This window comes from Diabrotica undecimpunctata, chromosome 6, assembly GCF_040954645.1.
Source record: "Diabrotica undecimpunctata isolate CICGRU chromosome 6, icDiaUnde3, whole genome shotgun sequence".
Lineage (NCBI taxonomy): Eukaryota > Metazoa > Arthropoda > Insecta > Coleoptera > Chrysomelidae > Diabrotica > Diabrotica undecimpunctata.
The window spans coordinates 108,298,023-108,313,858 of record NC_092808.1 but is presented as its reverse complement, the minus strand read 5'-3'; the positions used below and the strand labels follow the sequence as shown (position 1 = coordinate 108,313,858).

Here is a 15,836-nt window from a genome sequence, read left to right as displayed (position 1 = left end):
TGGATTTTCTCGATAAAAGATCCCAGAAGCCACTTAGCACGTTTGCGTCTAAAATTCGAAGAATATAATAATTATAAAATAGAACATCCCTCAGGAGAAATAAATATAAATGCAGATGTCCTTTCAAGAATAAAGATTTACCATCTTAGGGATTTTGCAAACTTTCAATTAAAAATATCGTTACATGCATCGAATAGAAACGAAACGGAGACAGAAGAAAACGAAGGAGACGATAATATAGAAAAGATATCCGAGAACTTGATAAGTTTATCAAATTGTATAGAACCAAATAGATCTATTATTCTAAAATTGAAACTTCGAGTACGGAATTACTAGATAAATCTCATAAAAATATTGTTACCTTTTTCTGACAAAATAAACTTGAGGAACTTAATTCTAGTAATATTGAAGGAATATTGATTAGTGTAGTAGTGTCTGGAGGCTCGGAAGACTGAGACATCGGAATCCCTGAAAAAGTAGCCTGTAGTTAATCCTATCTCGTATGGAGGCCCCTATGGGGAATAACAAATAACCGTTAAAACGTGTCTGCTCCGATTGTTTAATAATATACAGGATGAGTTGTGAATTTTGACTTAAATCTCTATTTGTCATCACTTTTGAACGATAAGTTCAATGTGTCTTATATTTTGGTCTACTACCACCTACTAAACTGACGTAGGTATTCAAACTTAAAATTCAGGTCCAGCTTTAAAAAATTAATTCGGTAAGTTAATTTCATCATTTCACAAACAAACCGAACTTGATTCAAGCTGGAAAAAATCAGGTCCGGTTTTAAAAAATTTGTTAATTTGGTCAAAGAAAAAATGTCACCCTGTTTAAGATTTTTATAAATTCTAGTAAGAATTTTATAAATAAGACAAATATGCAATTAAAATGGTATACTAATTTTTTTGCCACACGATTACTTAATTTTTAATTAAAAACTCAAATTGTACTATGAATTCAAAGTTTGTTAAGCTAAACCATAGATTTAAAAAATGTTGCTTTTCTTTTAAAAATTAAAATTTTTTGAAAGTCAAAGAATCTCAGCTCTTGCTTTACATTTTAAATATTACCACCTTTTTGTCAATTTTCAGAATTTCAGAAGGTACAAGTTTTTTTGAATAATAATAAAACATCGTCCTATATAATTTCCTATAAATTTGTTTAGTAATGCATCGTTAGAGTCTCAGAATTCTATTTTACTTTTTCTCAAAAGAAAAGTCCACCGTAGTATTCAGTTTATTTTTAAGGTATTGAAAAATAAAATTAACATTTATAATAACTTGCATTCAATCTGTGGTTCAGCTTACCAAACTTTTAATTTATAGTCAAATTTGATTTTTTTAACCCTTAAGTGGTCGCTAAGGCGTAAAAAGTACGCCATTCTTATTTAAAACGTCAAAACTTTATATCCAGATGTTAAATAGGCAAGACCGATCCTGTATCCTTCTACCACACAGTGTAAATCTTCCTCACTACAAATTTATTACTAGATTGACGTCATTGTTGATGCGTGTTACTAAGTGGTGCATAAAGTACTCCAAGCGACTATGTAAGTAACAATAATTTTTTGGTTATCGGAGCAAATAATTAAGTAAAAGTATAGCTTATTATGTTGTAATTATTTATTTTAGGTCTAACGTACCATATAATTATAGAAAAAAACTTACCAGCGATGAGTTAGAGGAGATAGCCAGAAAAATAATTAAAGAATCTGATGATGAAGACATGGGTGGTAGTGATCTCGATGCATCCGATGAATGTATTGATTACAGTGAACATGATTCTACTTTAGGGCAGGAAGGTGATAAATAGACTTGGGCAAATATGCAAATTGCATATTTTGCATATAATGCATAAAAAATGCAAAAATGTCAATTTTGCATATTTTCATAAAAGTGATCATAAAATGCATATAATTTGAGAATTTGGTGTTAAATATATATATTTTTATATTCAAACTTCAGATAGCATGAAAATGCCAATATTTAATTTTGTTTTATAATCACTTGGTATTCAAATTCTTGGTATAGTAACTAATAAAAGACAGCGCCAGCGGCTTATAGTTTTGTCACGTTTTGTCCTGGAATTAAGGGTTTGTGTTTGCCAGTTTATGTCTCTAGGTAAAAAATTTTATTTTGACAGTCAGTTTTACTTGGTTTCACTTTTGTTGTAAAATTGGAGGCGTAAACAACGTGTATTCCTAATTGTGAATAATTATTATGCTTTGAAAATGCCGAAAATAAGCAATGTTTCAACTTGGATAAAACCTTACACCTTTCTATGGATATGGATAAAGTTTATTGCTCATGTTGTGGCAAAACCGTAAGTACATACGTATTATTTTTTATTTTATTTAAAAAATTTACACAGTAGTACAAACAAAGATTTTAAAATTGGAGATTATGTTTAAGAAAAGTACCGGCACAAGGCTAGCTCGCAATAAATCGATGTATTTTTTCTTTTTCAAGCATTTTTTAAAATTCTTGCGATAAAAAATAGGATACCTATTTAAAATGCAAATCATTCAATAGTCTACTGAAAGGTTGCTAACATTTTTTTTTCTAACAACAGCATAGTTTGCTTTAATTTTGATAAAAACAAAAACATATCATATATTGGACTTATGTACTTTAATATACCGCTTTCAAATTATCTAATGAAAACTTTAGTTCTTTTTTAAAAAAATATTGCAGACAAAACATTCCCAGTGAACGAACTCTAAAGAGAAATAATGTCAATTTGTTATACTAATCAGGTATCCACAACATAATAGCCGAGATAGGTAATAATTACTTTTACATGGAAGAGTCTACTGACTTGTCAGGAATATACATTGTGCACTTATTGATTGGTGTACTTAGCGATGAAACCTTTCCAAAATCGTATTTAATTTCCTGTAAGCAAGTGGAAAAAACCAACGCTCTAACAATATCACGGTTTCTACAAGAAGCATTATCAACTTTTTTCTTCGTGCTGCTGTGCCTAATGATAAATTATTGCTTATTTTATCTGATGCCGCACCATATATGGTGAAAGCAGGACAAAATTTAAAAATATTTTATCCAAACTTATTACATGTCACTTGTTTAGTGCAAGGAATAAACATAGTTGCGGAGGAAGTAAGAAAAACATTTCCACTAGTTAACAGTTTAATAGCAAGCGTCAACAGTTTAATAGCGAGCGTCAAAAAGGTATTTTTGAAATCACCTGTAAGAATACAATATTACAGAAATATGCTTCCTGCTGTTCCACTGCCACCGCAACCCATTTTAACACGTTGGGGAACATGGTTGGAAGCAGCTAATTTCTATGCTAATCATTTTGTTGATTTAAAGAAAATAATTAACCTTTTAACGGATAATATTTGCCAATCTTTATTGGAAGCTAAGCAAGCCTACCAAAATAACATCCTCCAACAGCAACTGTCATTCCTAAAATCAAATTATAGTTTTGTCCAGAAAGCTAGAACTCAATTAGAATCCTCCAAATTATCATTGTTAGAGAGTACAGTTTTAATAAAAGAATTTGAGTCATTGTGTCAAAACGTTAAAGATACTATTGAAAAGGAAATGTTTCAAAAGTTTTAAAGTAACCATAGAAAAAAATAGTGGTTACCAGGTTCTTTCTGCAGTTGTGTGCTGGCATCGATAGTGTCCACATCAATTAAGTGCTAATTAGTTTTCAATTTCTAAGCAGTTAAAGTTTAGTTTTTTAAATAGTAAGGAATAATAAAACAAGGTAGGATTGTTCTTTATATTTAAAAATGGATGATTCTTCGGGTGGCGAAAAGCCACCCCCTGATAAAGGTGAAAATATGGAGGCAGTAAGTGCCCGTTTTGATTTAAATAATAGGTATAAATCCTCTGATAAAGGCCCGTTTTTTGTTTTTGTCGAGTCCATCGACCCAAATATTAAACGTTTATCACCAGTCCGAGTAGGTCATTATTTATTCATTAATAACTTTTTTAAGAAAGATGTTGTCGATATTAAACTCGTCGGTAGAAATAAAGTGAAAGTAATTTTTAATTCTTACACTTGTGCAAATAGTTTAGTCAATCACGACATAATTATTTCTAACAAATTTATTGCTTACATTCCGAATTTTTTTAATCACAAAAAAGGAATAATTAGACAAGTTGATACTTTTTTGGACGAAAATTATATGATGAATAATATTATTTCCGACCAAAAAATAACCGAGGTAAGACGTATGAAAAGAAAACTTATTGATTCAGATAATGAAACTATTTTTGTTCCTAGGCAAATGGTAATTTTAACATTTGAAGGAAATATTATTCCTCAATATATTACGTTAGATTTGGTAAGGTTTCAAGTTGAACAATACATATACCCTGTGGTACAGTGTTTAAATTGTTTTAAATTTGGTCATACTCTCAGACAGTGTAAGTCCACTTTCAGCTTATGTAAAAATTGTGGCAAAGAACACGAAGACAACTCCCGTTGTAGTAACTCACAATATTGTCTTCACTGTAAAACAAACGATCATACGACTCTAACGAAACAATGCCCAGCTTATCAACATCAATATAATATTAAAAAAATAATGGCGATTGAGAATACTACATTTAAAGAAGCTGAGTTTTTAGCAAAAAATCCATCCTATGCCAAAATCACGACACATAATAAATTTAAATTGCTTAGCAACTTAAATAACTTTCCCCAACTCCCGACTGCGGAAAATGACCGTACAGTAAACAATTCATTCGTTCCTAAACCTAAACAAACTTCTAATCCTCTTAAACGAAAAGCCATATCCCCGACTCAATGTAAAACTGCCTTACAATTTCCTTCAACTTCTAAAACAAAATCAGTGTCACATCCTATAATTCCTAATCCATATCGTAATGAGTTTATAGCATATAAAGAAAAAATACAATTACAAATTCTACAAGAAATTCCATTTGCTTTAGAAAGAATAATTAAACAAATTGACCCCAAACTAGTCTCAGTTGAATTCCAAAAAGTCACTCAAAATGAAATCAGAAATATACTTTCTTGTTTATCAGACAACGATAGTGATGGGGAATCATAGAACATTTAATATTCTTCAGTGGAACTGCCAATCTATTATAAAACAAAAGACTAATTTGCTTAATTTTCTAGAAAGTCATACAATTGATGTCATTCTTCTGAACGAAACTTGGTTGTCACAAAATAAAAATTTATATATTAAAGGTTTTAATAATGTTAGAGTTGATCGACGTGATGGCTATGGAGGCGTTGCTGTTTTAGTTGCAAACAACATTTCCTTTTCAGATATAAAATTCAAAACAAATTATAATCCAAATATAGAGGTTTGCGGTGTCTTTCTAGAACAAGTTAAATTATCAATAGTATGTGTTTACAAACCTCCTAAAATATATGTCTCATCCAAAGATTGGGAAAATTTATTTGGACAAATAAAAGGCAGAGTTTTAATTGGGGGCGACTTTAATAGTCATCACTGTAGGTGGGGTTCCATACAGGATAGTGCACAAGGTAATATTTTAGCTGACGCTATAGACAATACTAATCTAATTTTACTCAATGACGGAAGACCAACCAAAATATCCAGACCAAACGAACGTCCTTCAATGATTGACTTAACATTAGTATCTCCTCATTTAACAGGCTTTACTACCTGGAATCCTCTAAATGACTCACTAGGTACAATCCACATCCCTATCCAAATCACCCTAGATTTGAAATATTCCCCAAGAACAATCCATACCTCCACAAAATGGAAAGAGTCTTCAGCGAACTGGTCTATATTTGAAAATTACTTAGAAAAATGCCTTCTAGACACTCATTCTATAGATGTTACATCTTTGGAAATGTTTAATAACTTAATAAAAACAATTAGCGAAGCTGCAGACTCTGCTATGATTACTCAAAAATCATTTCAACCAAAATCCGGTCTTCCCGTATGGTGGGACGACGAATGTAAAAATTTAATATCGTGTCGAAAAAAAGCTTTTCGAGAGTATAATATTGTCTCAAATCTTGAAAATTATTTAAAATTTAAACACATCCAAGCCAAATGCAAAGTTGCTTTTATGAAAAAACAAAAAACATCTTGGATCAACTTTGTAAATACTATCAATAAAAATACACCGCTCAACAAAATATGGAAATTTGTTAATAAAATGGCTAACAAAAATTATCATTCAAAGACACAACCAATTTCAACAGAGCTAATAGAAGAGTTACTTGACAAGTTCGCTCCACCATACGTGCAAGACCAATTAAAACACGTATCAATATGCAATTCCAGTAAATTTAAATTACTAGAAAATCCAATAAACATCCAAGAACTGGAAGCAGCTATTAAAATATCAAAATCTACTGCGCCCGGGAAAGATTATATTACTTATTCCATAATTAACCACCTTCCCGATAAGGCAAAAAATCACTTATTAAAAATATTTAATGATTGGCTTTTGAAAGGAAATTACATTGACAAAATGAAAGAAACAATTATATGTCTTTTTATCAAACCCAACAAAGACAAAACTCTCTCATCGTCTTATCGACCCATTTCTTTATTGTCTTGTATAACAAAAACTTTCGAAAGAATTATCAAAAATCGTCTTAACTGGACAGTCGAACACTATAATCTTTTGCCAAGCACTCAATACGGATTTCGATCTGGTCTGGGAACACTAGATGCAATAAGTCACTTAACAACAGATATCCAACTAAATTTTTCAAAAAATAAATATTTAGCATGTTTCTTTCTAGACCTTAAAGGCGCTTACGACTGTGTTAATTTAACAGTAATGCATTCAAAGTTATGCAAACTGGGGTTGTCCACAAATTTATCCGCTAATATAGTTAATCTTTTTAGCAACCGATCTTTATATATCAGAGACCATAGTAATCAGTTATATGGTCCACGAATAACTCATACAGGATTACCACAGGGGTCTGTATTAAGCCCAATTCTCTTCAACATATTTTCGGCAAGTATACACGACATTTTTGTTGATTCCATAAAATGTATACAGTACGCCGATGATATATGTATTTACTCCGTCCGTGATTCATATGACGATTGTGTGGAGGTCCTGGAACACATCATGAAACTAGTAGATAATTGGACTAAAGACCACGAACTTACTATATCCCCAGAAAAATCTGCCATTATGATATTTACAAGACATAGGTTACGTACGCCTGATAGTCTACACCTGTCAGGATATGATATACCCGTTGTCACTGAGTATAAATATCTTGGTATAATCCTAGACCCCAAATTATTATGGTCTAAACATGTCCAATGCGTAAAAAAAAGATGTGAGAAAGGCATCAATCTCCTTAAATGTGTCACTTGCAGGAAATGGGGTGCTGATCCCAAAGTTGCATTGATGTTTTACAGGACCTACGTGCGATCAATTTTGGATTACGGATGTGTGTTATACGGATCAGCAAGCAAAACACATTTACTAAAAATAGATCGTATTCAGTTTAAAAGTTTGAGATTAACTTTGGGTGCTATGAAATCAACACCATGTCCCCTGTTACTTGCTGAAAGTAATGAAATGCCACTAGAATATCGTAGAAATTTATTAGCAACAAAATATGTATTAAAATTAAGGGCTAGAACAAGTGGCCTACTAAGTATGCTGTATGAATTATCCATTCAAAATCTAGTAAACAATTATTGGAGAATAAAAAATTCACCACCATTAGCAGATGCCTTTCTGGAAACCAATGATTTACCGGTTACACTTTCAACAAATTATATTAAACCATCTTATAAATTAGAATTTAATACAATCTTCAAAAAATTAAATATTATATTTCCGAAATATTCAGATTCACATCAAATAAATAACAAGCTGTTGAACTCCATATTGAGTGAATATACTAATAAAACTATAATTTACACAGATGGCTCGAAACTGAACGATGGGAAAGTAGGGTCTGCAGTGTATATTCCTTCCAAAAACAAATCACTTAAAATAAAACTTCCTCCACATTGCTCTATTTACACAGCAGAAGCGGTAGCTATTAGGAAAGCTCTGGATTGGCTAGAGCACGCAAATTTGCAAGATGCTGTGATCATCTCAGACTCTAAGTCAATTCTTAGTGGACTTAATAATACTGAGTTAAACCATAAAACATGTGAGCTAATATGTGACATTAAACAAAAAATGAGAAACAAAGATATAACATTTATTTGGGCAAAAAGTCACTCCGGGATAAAAGGTAATGAAATAGTAGACGAGCTCGCTAAGGATTCTACTCATTCAGGTATACAAGAACATATTTACACAGTATCAGACCTAATCAATTTTTATACTAAAAAAATAAATTTTAACTGGCAAGACAGATGGAAAATATTGGCGAATACTTCAAATAATCATTATTACAAGATCCATCCTACGTTACCATCCCTAACAGAATTACCACACATATTCCATTATAATATATCTAAACGATCAGCAGCAACTATCACAAGATTAAAAACTAGTCACGGTGCTGTTCCTGCTCACCTGGCTAGATTAAACATTATAGAATCAGGAAAGTGTTTATGCGATAATATTTCCCAGTGTGATGTTAATCACATCCTGTTTGGATGTATTAAAAATAAAGCACTCTCATCTACGTTTTATGAAAACCTAGTTAAAAGTAATGTGCAACTTCCAGTAAACATAACCCACCTACTGTCATTGAATCAGAAATCTATATACGAACTTATATGTAATCACTTATATGCATCCGGATATATAATATAAATTTAGTACAATCAAGTTTTTAATTGATAAACATAACATAAGTCATTTAAAAATCTGTGGCAAAAGGACTAGTTTCCATGCCAAAAACACTATCATCATCATCATCAGGTTCTTTCTGAAGTGGTTCAAGTACTAGCTGGGACATTTTCCGAACCACTTAATTTAGAACCATCTATTATAGTAAATTTGAAAAATGCCCAAGTTACATCAGTTGTTGATGTCGACAGAAGTTTTTATTAGAAAATTTTGAACATCATTTGATAATCTATTGTTTCCACAATTCATAATAATATTTATATATTAAAATAATTGTATATGTTATGTATTTATAATATTGTAAGTATTTTTGTAAATAAAAAAATATTGTAAAAAATATGCATATTTTGCATAAAATACTGCATATTTTTGCATAAAATACTTTATACTTCATACTTTTTTATTTGCATATTTGCCTCAGTCATAAAGAAGTATTTCAAAGAGTATGTGATTATTAAATGAACGCAGAGGAAAAAAAAGTACCTACCTTCACGAGGGAAAATGGTGTAGAATAAACATTCTATTGTAAGTAAATTTGCCAAAACTCCCTCAAAAAATATTGTAAAATTCTTCCGCGACATCTAGTCGATGCAGAAAGTGTTAAAAACGAGCTTTTTAGTGAATTTTAAGTTTTTTACTAAAGAAATGATAGAAAGTGTAACATCGTATACACATTTTTTTATTACAACAATTCAAGAAAGATACACAAGGGACAGAGATGCAAAATTACCAACGTTAGAGGAAATTATTGCACTTCTTGGAATTCTCTTCCTTGCTGGTGTAAAAAAGTTTTAACTCTCTAAAATCAGTAATCCATACTGATTTTAGAGAGATATGTGCAACTGATGGCGCAAGAATCCCAACCTTGCCGGCATGTATGAGATATACACGTTTTCTGTTTCTCCTTGGAGCACTTAGGTTCGACGACAAAACGAGTCCTGAAGTACAAAAGCAGAACGATAAATTAGCGGCGAGGCGGTGCGAGAAATTACAGACAAATTCACAGACAGCTGTCGGAAAAATGTCTGCTCAGGTGAACGTATTACAATTGATAAAATGTTAGTTCCATACCGTGGTCGTTGTAGTTTTGTATAATATTGGACTAACAAGCCCAACAAATATAGGATAAAAAGAAATCCCGAAGAAAGATATAATCTACCAAACACTGCATTAGATATTGTACTCAGATTGGTCGAGGCCTTCAAAAATTTTAAAAGAAACTTAACCACAGATAATTGAGTGGCTCAGAGGCAAAGGTGCCTAACCCCAAAAATTTCTTTTACTGGATTAGGCATAATAAGTGCTTATAATTTATGTAAAAATCGTGTGCAGAATCAGCCTAAACTTAATTTTTGTTGGTATGGTGTATCTATAAACTGTGAAAGTAGACATGAGCAGTGATGCATCGGAGCCGTTCGGATCCGATTTCAGCGATATAGATAGCGATTATAATCCCAGTTCTTCAAATATCGAGTCTTCAGGTAAGACAGTAACAATATTATTAATATTTAAATATAAAACAAGACAGATAATCCTTAAATACCTATTTAAAAACAAATGTGGCTTAGGCTGTTTTGTCGCAAACTTATTTGTAATATATTTTTTATTGTTCTAGACGAGAATAATGATGATTCGATTGAAAAAACTCAATAAAGGGGTTGTCAAACACTAAGAATTAAGACAATGATGAACCAAAAGGCAAAACCCATTTTAGAAAAAGAGTAAGAAATCTTAAGAATCATGCAAGGTATAACAGAAAAAAAGTCAGGGAGAAAGGAATGTCACGGAAGAAGAAAAGCGTAAAAATGCTAAAGAAGATGCTAAAGATATGAAAATTTGTAATGAACAAAAGCACAGCATCTTCAAAAATTACTATTCGCTTAACTGGTCAATGAAAAATGCTTTTATTCAAGGTCAAATAAAAGTAGAAGATAAAAAGAGAACTTATACCCAAAATCAAAATTCACGTAGGTCTAAAACTAGTGTATATACTTTACCAGATGAAAATGGTTGTGACCAAGTGATATGTAAGAACTTTTTATAGACACAGTTTCCATTATAGATGGAAAAATTTCATTAGCTTTAGCACGAAAACAAGAATATGGGACACTTCTTCAAGATGCAAGGGGCAAACATCCACCCTATAATAAAACAAATATTGAAGACGAGCAGTAATTATGGGGCTTAATTGAACTGTTCCCAGCATACGAATCCCATTACTCCCGACGAAATAACATAAAAAGGAAATATCTTTCACCAACTTTAAACATGTCGATCATGTATCGAGAGTATGAAAAAATGCACAGAAGACTTAAGAAAACCCCTCTCGCTGTTTATGTTTCACAAAATTTTCATCAATAAGTTTAATTTGCATTTTCATGCACCACATTAAGTTACTTGTCAAAAGTGTGACAGTCTTAATACTGAAATAAAATCATCTGATACTTCAAAACAGCGTACACAGGATGCAAAAGTTGAGTGTGAGTTACACCAAAGAAAATCAAAAGCAGTTAAAGAAAACAAAAAGTAAAATATAATTAAAGCAAAAGAATCACAACAAAAAATGTCAGTTTTAGTCTTTGATCTTCAGAAAACGCTTCCTACTCCTGAGTTAAGTACAAGTGTAGTTTATTATAAGAGACAACTCTAGACATATAATTTGGGCATCCATGATGAAGTCACATAAATATGACACATATATGTCTGGCCTGAAAATGTCGCATCCCGAGGAGTTCAAAAGATAGCTTAATGTTTAATTAACCATGTTGAGGTGCACTTACCTGACACAACTAAATTCCTAATTTTGTATAGCGATGTTTGTGGTAACCAGAATCAGAATATATAGGTGGCTTTAATGTTAAGCAATTACTTTCAAAAGTGTAAATCGTCAGTTAAAGTTATAGAACAAAGATTTTTTGTATCTGGACATATCTTTAATACATATGATCAAGATTTTGGGTTGATTGAAAAGAAGAGAAAACACCATGATCGAATTTTTGATCCCGATGATTGGGTTTCCATAATTCAATCGGTCGAAAAAAGAAATCCAAAATTCCATGTCAAAGGGTATTAAAAAAGTTGGAAACGTCACGTCTGCTGAACGAGTGATATTAGTAACTGCCTGTTGTGGTATTAGTGCTGGAGGGAGATTCATTCCACCATTTTTCGTCTTTCCAAGAGTAAATTTTAAGGTCTTTATGTTAAGTGGTTGTTTTGCAGAAAGTGCTGGTGTTGCTTATCCCAGTGGATGGATGTCTTCCAAAAACTTTGTTGTTTTCCTGGACCACTTCATAAAACATACTGGTTGTTTAATGAAACACCAAGTATTGCTGCTAATGGATAACCACGAGAACCATATTTCCGTTGAGTCCCTAAGGAAAGCAAAAGAAAATGGAATTGTGATGCTTACGTTTCCACTACACTGCAGCCATAAAATGCAGCCTTTGGACGTATCCGTTTACTTTTCCTATAAAAATCATTATAATTCGCAGTGTGCATCATGGATGGTTTCAAATCCAGGTCAAACTTTGACCATTTACAACATTGCTGCTTTAGCAAGTCAAGCGTTTGAATTAGCTTTCACACACAATAATATTGTATCCGGTTTTTCAGTGGCCGTCATTTACCCCTTCTATCGTGATGTGTTTACTGAAATTGGTTTTATGTCTAGCGCAATGACCGATCGACCAATGGAAATATCAAGTATAATTATTCTAGAAGATGCATCATCTATACCGAAAACCTGCGTGCAAGAGGAAACTTGAACCCTGCGAACATTCTAGAGTGTAAAGCGACAACGTCAAAAGCCCACGTAGAAGAGAACAATGTCAACGCTAAACAAAATTTTTTAGCCCACAAATTTTACGACCGCTTCCGAAGGCAGGTCCACGAAAGCGGATTACAAAGCGAAAACGAGGATCTTCAAGGATTCTTACCGACACACCAGAAAAAGACGCTGTAGAGGCTGAAGCAAATCCACGTAAGATAAAAAAGTTTGTTCCATTGAAGCATGAAAGTCTTTTTTCAAACAAACAAAAATCGTCACAGAAACTTGAAAGTCCACCAGGATCTTCTTCGAGTGATGTAGAGGAACGAAACGAGTCAGGAGGAAGCAGTGAAGATATTTCAGATGAAAGCTACGAAAGAGAAATGCTTCAAATTAAAGCTCTTGAGGATGTCAAGACACTCCAAGTGGGAGACTTCGTTTTAGTTAAATTTGACACAAAGACTTCAACTGTGCATTATGTGGGCCTGATAATAACAAAGGCAGATGATGAATATGAAATTAAATTTTTACGTCGTCACGAAGACACCTGGAAATTTATTTATTTATCAATGGAAGATATTTCTTCAGTTCGAGAACAAGATATTATTTTGAAATTACCGTATCCAAACAATGTAGGTGGAATAGAAAGAGTTAAATCTACACTGACATTTGGTTTGGTCTTCCGTTATTATCAAAATGTTCGTTGATTTTTGCATTTTTTTAATAATTAATATACATTTTCCGTTCTTGATTAATAATTAATAAACATTTTGCGTTGTTATCTTTCTTATTTTTTTAATAATTAATCAATATTTCCCAAAAGCTTACAATGCCTCAATGCTCCCTATGACCTGTCTCAACGCTCCCTTACCTAAAGAGCAGTGAGACACTTTATACCATTTCATTTAAATACATCTTGAACATTTTGAATAACATTTTGGAAGCATGAAAAAATATGGCAAGATTCGTTAAATGACACACAATTAACTAGCACTACACATTATCTTTAAATTGCAAATTGTATAATTTATAAAAAATAAAATTCATTTTTTGTCTCAAGTCTCCCTAGTCTTCCTGATTTTTTCCAGTTTGAATCCGATCCGGTTTGTTTGTTAAATGTTGAAATACATGTAAGTTTGTTTAAAAAAATATTATTTTTGTAAGAAAAGTTATATTTTTTTACATCGATGGTTCACTTTGTAAAACCTGACACTGATGATGGAATACTTATTCCGAAAACGTTTTGTCAATTTAACATAGCCCAACTGGGTTTTTTGTATACCTTTTTATAAAGGATTTTATTGAAAACTTTGTAAAACTTTTAATTCATAGTCAAATTTGTTTTTTAATTAAAAATTAAGTAATTATTAGGGAAAAAAATAATTAGGGTATTTTATGTTTCTATTTGTCTAATTAAAAAAAAAATTTAAATAAAGTTTTCAAAAACCGTATATAGAGTGAAATTTGTGCTATAAAAAAACCAACTAATTTTTTAAAACTGGACACGATTTTTTTCTAGTTTAAATAAATATTAGGTAGGTGCAGGTAGTTGTAGTGTAACATTGAGACACATTGAGCCAGATACGAGAAACATCTAACGTTCAAAAGTTATGACGAACAGAAATTTCAGTCAAAATTCACAACTCACCTTGTATATTATTAAATAATGGGAATAGACACTTTTTAGTGGTCATTTGTTGTTCCACATTGGGGTCTTCATATTAGGTAGGACTATGTACAGTTCCTCATAACTCACCCTGTACAGACAGTAGCATACGTAACTATTCCAATGTTTTGGATGTAAGATGATTACTTACTTAAATTATAGAACGTGAAAATCGGTATACCTACTTATCACTACGTATTATGCAATTAACACATAGAATATGCTTACTATTGAATTGCACTTGTTTTATTTTTACCTAGAACTAAAGAAACACTACACGAAACAAATCATCTCATGGAACCCACTAATATTTAAAAATTTGCTGATGGCTTGGTTACCTGTTATCCATGCCGCTATATCCTTATTACTGGGCTAAAGATAGTAATAAATGTTTGATGCCATTGATAAAATCGTACTTTATCGATAAATATTTAAGCAAACACTAGCTTTACGTAGATATTTAAAAAACTAAAAAATTTAATAACGATTACTAATCTCCAAATGAAACCACAAATCAATTTTATATTTTAAGGAAAATTAAGGAAGCGTTTCGACTGCATTGCCATCTCATCATCAGCTTTATAACAGGATAAATTGGGTCTAATTTAAAGGGTATTTATTAAGAAAACTGACGTAAAATTGACTGGGTTGCCAACGTCATAGAAAACATCAAAAACTACACAATTAATTCTTAAAAAACCTTTAATAGTAGATTATTAAAAAGACCCAAATTACCCAATTGTTCTCATAGGAGTGCCAGTTTAAAGAGCTATATTTAGGCTATATTTAGCTCTTTAAAATGGCACCTTTATGAGAACAATTGGACGTGTTTGGTCTTTTAATAAGCTAATATAAAATGTAAAAAGACTGTATAAAAAGTCTTAATTGCGTATTTTGTGATGTTTCTATGACGTTGGAAACAAGTCACTTTTTTAAGGCTGTATTCTCAGTAAACACCTTTTAAATTAGTTTCCATTTGATTTCTTCTGTAATAAATCTGGTACTGTGATATTGTGTTCAACTAAAAATTATTACCTTGTATTATTACACTGATGACGGACTTTTTAGTCCGAAAACGTTCTGTGATGTAGCCCGAAAGGGTATTTTTTATTCTATAACTTTTATAACGGATTTTTAACTAAAACTTTTAATATAAAAATATTTTGCTTTTCTCTCTCAGTAAGTCATAAAAAAACAGAAAGCAACTTGTTTACCCTTTTTTGAGTCATGAGTATAGCCTTTTCTTTTTCTAAGCAAGTTTAGCATACGATTAAACAAATTTCTTAAATTCCACTAAGAAACATGCAAGTCTTTATTTTCCGTTTCCCACTGCATTCTCCATAACTTTTTTCGAATGGAAGATATTGGATAAGATATAAGATATCACCCGGATTGGAGCAATATTGCAATTCGCTTGCCTTAGGCTTGTTTGCGTTACATTATCTTTCTTAGATAGACATATATCACGTTTTTTTAAATTCACCCGTTTCAAAGATTAGTGCTCCATCAGACTCATAATATTGCTTACCAATTCGATTTGCTAGAAATTTTGAAACTTGAAAAGCTTTTAAGAAAATATTAACACATTCGTTTATTTTTGCCTTTAACGGGTTAGTGATGA

General features: G+C 31.7%; 1 protein-coding gene across 1 annotated transcript in view; it reads right to left on the bottom strand.

The window, feature by feature from the left end:
- The window catches only part of LOC140443711 (proton channel OtopLc-like), a 108,029-nt gene extending 93,401 nt beyond the window's left edge, over positions 1-14,628 (bottom strand). The window contains exon 1 of the mRNA XM_072535097.1: positions 14,554-14,628. Within this exon, the coding sequence (XP_072391198.1) occupies positions 14,554-14,564 (11 nt within the window). The 5' untranslated portion in view covers positions 14,565-14,628. The remainder of the gene's footprint in view (positions 1-14,553) is intronic.
- Positions 14,629-15,836: the final 1,208 nt, after the last annotated feature.